The following is a 12,083-nucleotide window of genomic DNA, read 5'->3' on the forward strand; positions in this document are numbered from 1 at the left end:
AGCACCCCACTGCTCTGATGGCACCTGTGTTTGGAGAACTCTGACTCTCCACAGCTCCTGAACCTCCCTAGGTGGGGGATCACCTGGTGTCTTGTTCACAAGAGTCGACTCCAGGTCTGGGACAGCTTCTGAGATGCTGCATTCCTGTTGCTGAGGTTGCTGGTCCTAGGACCACAAATCAGTCAGACCATTCTCCAACCTCTGCCATTTTATGGAAAAATGGAGATAAACCGAGTGCAGGTATTGGGGAAGCCCAGGGAAAACTGCTGAGTTGGGAGGGGGGGAAATGAGATGGCTGGGAGGGAAGAAAAGGGGGCTCTGCAAGCTAGTTGGGTAAGAATGAGGTGAAGTCAGTTCTGAAATCAGCAGAGCATCTCTACTTGGTCAGTTTCTCACCATGCAACAGTCCTGGGGCTTGTTTCCTGAGGAGGACACAGAATGGGAAGTAGTCAGAGAGCACAGGTCCCTGGTCTGAGAGTTTGCTGGGCAGCTGGATACAGCTGCCCCACACTTTGGTAAGATCAGCATTAGAGTCCACAAGCCAACTTCTGACACTTGTTCCAGAATGCTCATCAGGAACGCCCTGACACCTGTATCATCTCCCCAACTACGTCCAAGTGTGCAAATGTGTGCATGCACATACCCTCAGATGTGGCTCTGCAAAAGTTGCAATAGGAAGCTGTCTCCAGAGTGCCCGGTGCTGGAGATCTTTTATCCAGTTTCACATTTCCCTGGCCCACTTTTGCTCAGCCCTTACTGTAGCAACCTGCTGGGAACAGAAGAAGCCCAATAGCCCCTTGCCTCAGCTGCCCCTCTAGTTTCCTGCCCTTGGGACTGCTGGATGGCTTTCCCAGGATACTCAGGGATAGGCTGTGCCAGCACTTGTGCAAAACAGGAAGTGCCAGGAAATGAACACTCCCTGGAACAACCCTTGGCCAGTAAGCATGGGAGATGGTAAAGATTTCCCTTTTCTGGAACTTACACAAATTTAACATGGAGGTACACTTAACTTCTCAGTGTGTCCCTGGTGGGAGGGAACTCTAGTAGTCCCAGTGGGTATCCAACTCCTAATGCATACATGGATCAGACTTCAAATCTTCCCTGACCTCCACACTCCTGGTCCCTTAAGTCACTTCCTAAAATAAACTATCTGCCTATAAGGGTGCAGCTCTGCTCTTAAGAGAAACCAATTTAACACATGCAAGAGAGGCTAAATCCTGCAGAAGAGAGAAGAAGGAGGCTGGAAATACAGAGGGCTCATTGATACCCAGAACATTCCAGACTGTCCCTCAAGCCAACAGCCACTGCTCAAGGTTCAAACAGCTGCGCATGACTGAGAACAAGTCATGTCCAAAAAACAATTTAAGATCCTCTGTGAGGCACTGGGGAAAAAAGAGAAGGAAAGCAAAAGAAATGAGGATTGCAACAAGCATGTGTATTGCAAAGGTTTAATATTAATAATATTAATAATAATAATAATGGAAAAAATAAATGAGGGTTGTTTAACTTGAAGAAAAGAAAACAACTGACTTCATTAAAATAAAGGGGTGGTTCCCAATGTTAGTCTTAATAAGAATGCAGGGAGGTAGGATTAAACTGGGGTTGAGGAGACATTTTAACCATGTTTGCTGACAAGGGAGAGATTGGCACCTCCTGGTGAAGTTATGAGTTCTCATCGAAGGAGACACTCAGCTCGTGGTGGAAAACAAACTTACCGGGGACAACGTGACTGGGATTCATTCTTTAGAGAACAGCTTTTAAATTTGTCTCTTCTCGAGATACTGTTTTAAAAATCATGGAGTCTTGGACTTAGGGTGTAGCTCATTGGTAGAGTACTTGCCTAACCTGCATGAGCCCCTGGGTTTGATCCCAACACCACAAAAAATGGGTGGGGAATCAGAGAGCTTTTGGAAATTAGGATTTTGCTAGTATAGCTCTGCCTCCTAAAGAGGGATTATTGATAGATCTGTGACCTCATTCCTCACCTCCCCAACCCCAGTGGTGGTGCAGTGCCTTACAAAACTGAATTGCATTTTAGTCTTGATGCTGTTTGTGGGCTGTTTACTCATGAGGTCTTGGCACCACCTAGTGGTTAACTTATTCATTACAACATATGTCTGACCTGCAACGTAGTAGTTTACTACAAACACCTGGTTGATTTATCAATTCAACAAAAGACACAGTATAGGTTAAGCACTGTGCCAGAACCTGGGGTTAAAGAGTAATCAAAGAAGACATGGTCTTGCCTTCTTGAGGTTCACAGTCTAATGGAGTAGATGAACAAACAACAAAAAATTTAAATGATTATGCATTGTAATGTCATCAGAAAATAAACCTGCCGTGGGACACAGGATAATGTAGGCAGAAAGGGCATATTTTAAATTGGGTAGTCAGAGAAACTACCCCAAGAAATGAAGCTCAAGCTGGGGAGATGGGACAGGGTTGCTGAGAACATTCCATGAAGGCAGAACGTAGCACATGCAGAATTGTGGAGGGGCCCAGGGCTCAGCTGTAGGAGATGATGAAAGATCAGGGCACTCAGAGCACAGTGAGGGAGGCCCAGGGGAACACGATAGGCCTGGAAACTAGGAGAGTATCGTGTCTCTAAACATTTCCTTAGGGAAGGAAGGGTAATATCTTGATGTGAACTCACCCATTTGTTCAACTCCACCAGGACCCCAACCGGGAACATCAATAATAGCTGCTCTCCATGAGAAGAAAATTACCCTCTAGATAGGAAAAGAGGTAGGAGGGAAAGGGAGGGAGAAGGGGAATTGCATGGAAGAGGGAAGGAGACCCTCTTTGTTATACACAATTCGGGTATGACGATGTGAGGAAAAAAAAAAGAAGTGGGTCACATTAGATTGGGTGGAGAGAAGTGATGGGAGGGGAGTGAAGGGAAGGGGGGAATAGAAGGACAGCAGAACAAAACAGACATTATTATTGCTGTCGGTATATATGTGACTGCATGACCAATGTAATCCTGCAACCTGTTCACTCAGAAAAATGAGAAATTTTTTCCCATCTGATTCAAATGTAAAAAAAAAAAAAACAAAACAAAATAAAAATAATAATAGCTGCTCTGCTCTCATGATTCCCATTCCTGATAAGCTGTGTCTTTGGCTGATTACAGGGGACTCTCGTTTTAAAATTCAGAATAGTGGCTCTCAACCTGGGCCACAAACTACCAGAGAGCTCTTAAGAATTCCAATGTCCAAGCCACAGCCCTAACCAGTTAAAGCTGCATCCCTGGGCTCCCAAGGTAATTCCAATGTGCTGATGAATTTGAGAACAACTGACCTGGAGAGATGCTTGCCAAGCAGGGTGGGGAGAGAAAGAAAGAAAACACCTCACCTGGTACTCCCAAGTAGTGAAAGTCATATATGAATAATGAGCCAGGCTGTTCTGTGCGTGTTTGGGTTTTTTCCCTCAAGAGTAGGCCCACTTTCCAGGTGGAAGGCACCACTCAGGGCCATCCAGCCCTCTGCTTGATGCTAATTAAGTTCCATCTGGACGCTTCACCCTGCGGTCCAGAGCCCCTGGGAGCTGATGTTACAAGAAGGTCAGGTTTCACACTGGAAAGCAGGTCTGCTAAGGGCACAGAATTATGAGGTTTCCATGGCCTCCTTATTCATGCACACTTCCCCAGGGTCAGAGGGTTCAAATAGCCAAACCTCCTACAGCAGCAGATCCAGCCCCAGCTGCTCATCAGTGGCCTAGGGGGCTTTTTAAAACTATTGATGCTTAGACCCAATTCAAGATTGATCTGGTTGAGGTTTGTACTATCAGCTGATCCTAACATGCAGCTGAGATGGTAAGCCACTGTTGCCAAAGAAAAGACAGCATCTGTGGTCCCGCATGTTTGGGGAGGCCTGCAGTAACTAGAACCTCTGTGTCACTGGGGTTGCTTCCCAAGTGACCTACCAATAGTACTATTTTTTATTATGGGTTGAATTTTCCTTATCCAAAATGCTTGGTAACAGAAATATTTCAGATTCTGGATTTTTTTTTTTTTAATTTTGGGATATTTGCATATATATGAGGTATCTTGGAGAGGAGATCAAAGTCTAAAAGTAAAGTCCATTTATGTCTTATACATACTTTATACATATAGCCCAAAGCTCATTTTACACAGTATTTTTAGTGCACGTTTTGATAGTGAATATTTCAGAAGGTCAAATGTGAAATTTTCCAACTGGGCAATGTCAAGTCAGAATCCAAATGTTTTGGATTTAGGGACACTGCGGATTTGGGAATATTTTTGGATTCTAGATGTTCAACCTGTATCTGCTAAGCAACCCAGTCCTGAATCTAGCTCTGTACTCTCCAGGCCTTAAATTGGCCACAAGCACTTAAGACTATTTCCCAGAGGCTTGGGAGCAAGAACTCACCCTAAGCATGTAGCACGGAGAAAGCAATGCTACATTTATACGTAACACACCATTTCCTATTATTTCCAATAAAAGGCCAATTAACATTAGGGTTCATGCTAATCAAGCTTCATAAGGAACTGGCAACATGAACCTAGGCTACACTTGTATATGATTTTATTTAAGCAATTACTTTTTTCATTTTTTTGTTCTTTTTAGGTATACATGACAGTAGAGTGTATTTTGACATTATTCATACATAGAGTGTGTAACTTATTCTAATTAGGATCCCATTCTTGTGGTTGAGCATGTTGTGGAGTTACACTGTGTGTTCATATATGAACATAGGAAGGTTATGTCCGATTCATTCTACTGTCTTTCCTATTCCTATCCTTCCTCCCACCCTTTCATTCCCTTAACATTTTTTCTTCAGAGATGACCCACTGGGTGCCATGCAGATGCCTGTAATCCCAGCTTCTCAGGAGACTGAGACAGGAGGATTACAAGTTCAAAGCCACCCTCAGCAATGGTGAAGGGCTCAGCAACTCAGTGAGACCAACAACGTCTCTAAGAAAAAAAAAAAAAAAAAGAGATTACCCACATATATTTTCACACCAAATGGATATGCACCAGAAAGGTTAAACTGTAGTTACATCAGGGTAGTGAAATCCAGGTAATTTTAATTTTTTCATTGTTGGTGATCTTCACTGTTTTTTTATGATGAATATGGATGATAGATATAGCATTACTTAAGTAAAACCAAGAAGGAAAAAAAGCTAATCACCCAGAAAAAACTGCATGTAACTGATCTGAGTGTTCAGCTCACAACTCTTATTAGGATACTTTCTGACTTAGTGGACTCTGAAACCACTGTCCCCTTAACAAAAGAACAGGACCATGTTGTATTTTGTGGCTATGTGACTAGAGTGCAGCAGGCACCTGACAAGATGAAAATAAACATGTTAATCAATTCAGTGACTATAGAGAATAAAGCCAGTCCCAACAATCTTTGTTTTTGGTCAGGGATATGAATTCTTTACTGAATGTGTGCAGATTCTATTAGATTTTCAAGTTATATTCTGCAAAACTAATGTTTTCTGGACAATAAGTACCAAAAAAAAAAAAAAAAAGTGTTATAGACAAGTCAGAAAAAGATTCCTTTCCTGAAGAGTGAAGAGATGCAGGATGTTGACAGCAGATATTCATTGTGGATCTGCAACAGGAAGATGTCCAATCCCTCAAGTTTATTTAGTCATGAAATACCTTTTTCCACAGACCAACTATCCTTTCAGCTTGTGACTCTTTGACTTACCATCCACACAGCAGAGTAACTGAAATGTGACCTGTCCCCTGTACCCACAGCAGAGCAGCAGGCCCCAGGTGCTGTACAGAATGCGGTTAGGCAACACACAGCACATTCAGACTTCTGTCATCAAGAAAGCTAAGCCACTGATGAAGTGGCTCAGAGCCTAGAAAGCAATGAGAAATGGTCCAAAAAATATTCACAACTGAACATCAGGTGGTATTTTAATTTATTCTGTTTACAGACAGCACTTAGATACACTATTTTCCTTGATCTCATTTGTTGTTGGACACAAAGACACTGAGAAGCTTGGTGAGAGGAGAAACATCAGCCATTCATTGGCTCAAGGGCTTTCCAACTACTGGAAGGCTTGCCAGTTTGTCCCCAACTCATCACCCCCAAAGACTGCAAAAACACAATGCATTTATTTACATGAAATGATGCCTAATGCACGTGTAAATTCAAAACATATTACTCAGGCTCTGTTAGAAAAAGGATGGCAGGAAGTAAGGGGCTGAAGTAGATGAAGGTTAATGAGCCACCAGGTTTCTCCAAGTGAAAAAAGCAATCATGAGCCTGCCATGGGGCAGGATAAGAGATTTATTATGCCCTGCTCAAGACCTGCAGTGGACGATGTGACTGCATGGGTGGCGTTTTGAAAGCAGATGGTCATTTCAGTCATCACTTTGCAGAGGTAGCTACTGTACCATATAGCCACGCTGAACAAAGCGTGTTCCTAAGGGTACTGATCCCACAAAGTGCTCCTTAGAAAAGGAATTCGAGGATCAAAAAGATTTTTAAAAACACTATACACTGTTATCTACTTTTGGAATCTCTCTCTCTCTCTCTCTCTCTCTCTCTCTCAGAACATGCTCTAAGAATTCTCCTTTATGGCTTTGAGAAATTCTTTACAGAAACAAAAATAAAAATTTTTTACTTAAAAAAATTAACTCCTAGGATCACATGTTGTTCAATATGTGATCAAGGTCACATGTTAGTCAAGTTCATAAAGTCACAGACCTCTTTAAATTCCAACCCAACATTTTTATCATATACAGGCAGCAATAAATTGTCTATTATTTCATTCTTTATGGCACAAGGTACTCAGCATACTGATTACAGTACAGGTTTGAGCACGGCCCATACAGGGCCGATATCTCACAAACAGAAGCCAGATGTTTATAGTCTCTTCCTCTTTATTAAACAGCTACTGCTGCTTATCATGACTATGAGCTCAAACGGACCTCACAGCTTTTTGCTCCTAACAAAAAAGGGACAATAAAAAGTAAAGCTTTAATAATGTGCCCTGCTTTTCAGCAAGAATTACACAAACAAAAAAATCACAATAAAAAGCTTTTGGCCACACGTACCAGACAATTACACAGCAAGGGCAGGGAGAGATGAAATGATGTAAGTATTTCATCATTTCATAATATATATATTCTTAATTCTTCTTTTCAAGGAATTTCACATGATATTTCGAAACAGAAGACAAGGAAAGCAAGATTCCAACTGTGGGACTTTGTAAATAAAATCACCTATGCTCTGCTAGGCAGTGAACCGGCACTTATACCTCAATGGCAATCCTGGCAAATCGGTACTGCAGGGAGGCGGGAGGCCTCAGCAGCACCAGGCCCCTTCCAGCTGCCGGCTGCCTGGGCAGCATGTCTAGCAATCCTGTCAGACTCACGAACCCCAGAGCCTCTCCACAGCCAATAGCCATGGAAAAATCTCCCTGGGTGACAAAGCCTAGGAGGATTCTGGAACAGTGGGCGATCATACCTGGGAGGGGACCTGGCCACAGCCCCAGAGTCAGAGCTCCCTGCCCAGCAGCAGGGGTCTCCACTGCCAGGCCCTCGGAAGCAGCAAACTCTCGGTTCTGCCTCCTGTCCATCTTCTTCTTCTCTTTCTGTTTCAGGATGATGCTCTTGAATGGATCACTGTGTCTGGCTTCCTGGGGCCCACAGTAGTGCTGATCCTGGCTGAGTTGGAGGAAGTCCTCCTCAGTTGGGACACAGATCATGGTGAGTGGCTCAGGGCTGCCCTTCCTGAGCAGGGACAGGCTGACCCATACCAGGGCCCTGGGAAAGTGGTCCAAGATGGACAGGCGGGCCTCTGCGGTCAATTCTTGCTGGCCTCTGCTGGCAGCCCACCGGACCACCCGATTGTTTGCAGAACTGGGCCCACACCAGGCTGACAATTGCTTCAGTAATTTCCTATTCCTACAAGAAGTCAGAGACACACATTTGAGGATATTTTGTTCAAAGAATAAAATCTTCAAATAGAAGATTAGGCATTGCTAGAGTTAATTTGATTTTTAAAACTGCAACATGGAAAAGTATCAAAACTACAATTTTTTTTAAAACTTAAAATACTTCAGTAACGGGGGGATATGGCTCAGTTAGTAGAGTGCTTGCCTTGCATGCACAAAGCCCCGGGTTCAATCCCCAGTACCACACACACAAAAAGATTCTTCAGTAACAATATTTTTCTTTTTATGTACCTGATATTCTGAAACTGAAAGATTAAAGGTTTAAGAAGTTGAAGGCTGAGAAAAGAGAGTGGGATAGAAAATACTAGAAGTGTAATCACAGTGAGAAGATGAGAATAAAGAGGAGCTGATATTTTGATAAGAAAGACCTGAAGAGACAGTATATATAAAGAAAGAAATAAGATTATAAAATCATGAAATTAACTACACAGAAAAATAAGTATAAGCCAAGAGAAGAGAGCACTTTTTAAAATCAGAGCATATTGCACAGGGTGTCTGCAGAAGCACCAAGGGCAGAACACATTTCATGTGGAAGCTGCTATAAGACCACGTTCCCTGAACAGGCTGCTAACTCCCACAAACCATATAATTCAAAAGGAGCTAGAAGAGTGCTAATCAGTGATATAAAGCAAAGAAAGCCACTCTATGCACAGAGTGCCTTGTTACCTAGGGTCATTCAATGAAGGCACTTCTTTGTGAGCAAAGACTAAATGCAATAGGTCACAGGAAAAACTGACTAGGTCTAGGACTGTGAATAACAACATTTTCAATCAGGTCATGAGTTAGCACCAGGCCTCAATCAAGTATCTAATTAAGGTGTCTTCCTGGGCCCTCTATGAAACATCAAAGGACTGGCTTTCCTTTCCAGAAAGTCCATAAGTTCACCTGGGATTTGCATAAAGGAATAGTGATAACTTTCACATCCTGGAGCCTGTTTAACATGAACATTAGCAATCCAACATGCATCTAGAAGCCACTCACACTCACCTGAGAACACAGAGTTGACTACTGGTGGCAGCAACATGGTTCTCACCAGCACCCTGGTCTATTACTGTCCCAGTTTCTGCCTGGTCCTGACACTCTGTGTCCATGACTTCTGGGTCCCCACGGTCATTTGCAGATGTGCCCACTTCAGAATGATGAGACTTTTCAGGAGCATGAGGCATCCAATGTCTTTTTAGGTCACCCTCCTCACCACATGGAGATGAAGCAACAGAAGACACATCTTGGGCATGGACTCTGGACTCCCAGTCCTGAGTTAACTGCTCCCAGGGACAGCAGAAAGGTGCCAGTGTGCCAAGTTTAACATAGTTAGGTCGTTTGGCAGGAGGGCGTCTAATAAAAAATGAAGAGAGAACTGATTCTCAACAACTGAGAAGTGGGCAAGGCAATTAAAATAATCATCACCATCATCATACATTTTTATTTAAACAACAATCACACAAAAATGGCTTTCCAAGAAATATATAGGGCTGGGGGCATGTCTCAGTGATATAGTGCTTGCCTGGCATGTATGAGGCACTGGGTTCAATCCTCAACACCATATAAAAATAAATAAATAAAATAAAAGTATTGTGTCCATATATAATAACAAAAAATTTTTTAAATGTATGATAAAGAATAATAGCCAACTCTACTGGCCAAGTTCTTTTGTTTTCTTTGGTATTTAATAGATATTGCACCCACAAAGTAGTCCCATGTGGCTACTGAACAACCCCAGGGAGGACCATTCCTGAGAGCTCCAATTACATGGTGCCCTGGAGTTGTGAAGTGATGTTCCTATATATTCACAAGGTTCTAAGTTCAAGGTTATAGTGAAGTTTCTTTTTCACTCCTCACCTCTAGTGACCCTACTGCCCTCCACGAAGAATTATCAGTTTATGTTCATGCAAATACATATGTACTTATTTCTTTTCACTTATCTTTATACAAATGGTGGCATACTAGATACGGTACTTTTTGTTAACTTCACTTTTTCTGCTTAACAAAATATCTTGGAGACTGTTTTTATATCAATACATCAAGTTCCCTCATTCTTTTGTAAAAGGTTATGTATCTTTTCTACCATATGAATATACCTTAATCTATTTACACAGTCCTCTATGAAAATAACTTTTGGTTATTTTCACACTTTTGCTTCTACAAACACTACAGCAATGAATGACTGGGAATATGCACATCACAAGGCATATCCATAGGAGAAACTCCTAGCAATGGAACTAAGGCAAAGAATAAAAGCACTTCAAAATTTGACAGATACTTCCAAACTTCTTTTCACAACAGTCACACTAAATGACCTTTCTAGCAATGTGTGAATGAAGAAAAGTCTTTGAAAAATACTACAAGATAATGAAAATAAGGCCTGACCAAGAAGTAGGGAATTGGCCTGCTGTTGGCTCTACTGGCCTGGGCACTCTTAAGACTGCATCCTTAGGTTGTCTGATGATCTACTCTGAGACAGGTCCATACAACCCTCCCCTCATTTACTTCTTATTATGTGCTTTGTTCTGATTCTCCCATGGAAATGATCCTATAGGCTTAATAGGGCCCACTGAGCTAAACTCTCAAGGTTGAATTAAATGTGTATTGGCTTCCTGAGAGGCATCTGCCCCACCCAGACATCTTTCCAAGTCCAGAGAGATAACAACAGCTGCCTCTCTCGATTCCTCGATTAAGAAGCCCATCTATAATAGTGTATGTAGTGCTGCAACTTGGTTAAGCAGAACACGATAATTCTTCAAACCTTTAAGTTGTATAAATCCATATGTAATATACACACATTTTGGGTAGATTTTTGTGTGTGTGCGTGGTGCTGGGGATTAAACCCAGGGCCTTGTGCATGCAAGGCAAGCACTCTACCAACTGAGCTATATCCCAAAACCTTGGGTAGATTTTTAAAGAAAAAAAATAATATGTCCTTGGCTAAGGATGTAGCTCAGTGTTACAGTGTTTGCCTAGCATGCAGGAGGTCCTGGGTTTGAGCCCTAACATTACACATACACACACACACACACACACACACACACACATACACATACACATACACACACACACACACACACACACACACACACACACTCCTTAATCCCATGAAAAAGGTATTTAAGCCATTTCTTCCAAAATTTCATATTTAAGTAAACAGACACTAGGTTATAAGACAGAGAGGGTTCATGTTTGACTTGTTCTCTCTGCTTTCAGTATACAGCAATATTGGATAAAGAAAGAAAATACAGACTGCAGGAAGTAGGGAGTGGAGTTTGAGTCAGAAATGGCTTCCTGTTTTGCAGCACCATCCTACTTTAATTAATATAAATTCAATAAAGGCTGGAGTGATAACAATAACAATAGCTAATACTTACTGAAGACTTACCACACTGTTCCAAGTGCTTCATTCATCTTAACTTATTCAATCCCTGTGCAGCCACTGCCTAGGGTTTTCACTGAATGCATTTTATCTTCCTCCTGAACACTGCTAGATTGCACATCTTCCCTTTCCTTGTGGCCAAATGGACCAGGCCAATAGAATGTGAGTGGAAGTGACCTGCTCATCATTTCTAGGCCTACCCATATTCCCCTATGCTCTTCCCCCAGCCAGCTGTATGCAAAGACCCTGAGTGCCCAGGTAAAACCAAAGGATAGAAGATCTCCAGATCTCTGGAACCCCATCCCCTGATCAAGAACACCACATTCAATTACTCCATGAGTGAGAAATAAAGTATCTTTGTGTTAAGCTCCTGACATATGGGGTTTGTTTGTTCTAACACTTAGCACTACCCTCATTAATACAATTCTCACAGCTATCCACGGGATAGGTTCCTATCTAAACTAACACCCCAGAGCTGTTAGTGGTTAAGTGAGGATATGAACCTAGGTTGTATGGATGCATTAACCACTGCATTGTAATGTCCTTTAAATAGGCATCTTGCAACTGGAAATGACTTCCTAAGCAGAACACTAAAGTCTAAAACCACATCAGAAAAAATGTGTTAATATATGCACAAATTCAAAATTGTAAAGCAGATAAAGCATGGAATAATATTTGCAATGTATATGAGAAAGGAGAAAGGAGGAAAAAAAACACTTAAAAATCAATAAAGCAGGGCTGGGAATGTAACTCAGTGGGAGAGCACACACCTAG

At 42.1% G+C, this 12,083-nt stretch overlaps 1 protein-coding gene across 3 annotated transcripts in view; it reads right to left on the minus strand.

Moving 5' to 3' along the window:
- Window positions 1-5,885: 5,885 nt before the first annotated feature.
- Pop1 (POP1 ribonuclease P/MRP subunit) overlaps window positions 5,886-12,083 on the minus strand; it is a 33,524-nt gene continuing 27,326 nt past the window's right edge. For all 3 annotated transcript variants that reach the window (XM_005316312.5, XM_021725105.3, XM_021725102.3), the window contains 2 exons: window positions 8,933-9,280; window positions 5,886-7,895 (listed from right to left, as the gene is read on the minus strand). In XM_005316312.5, coding sequence (XP_005316369.3) covers window positions 7,241-7,895; window positions 8,933-9,280 — 1,003 coding nt within the window. In that variant the 3' untranslated portion in view covers window positions 5,886-7,240. The remainder of the gene's footprint in view (window positions 7,896-8,932; window positions 9,281-12,083) is intronic.

The sequence above is a fragment of the Ictidomys tridecemlineatus genome, chromosome 7, assembly GCF_052094955.1.
Source record: "Ictidomys tridecemlineatus isolate mIctTri1 chromosome 7, mIctTri1.hap1, whole genome shotgun sequence".
Taxonomy (NCBI): Eukaryota; Metazoa; Chordata; class Mammalia; order Rodentia; family Sciuridae; genus Ictidomys; species Ictidomys tridecemlineatus.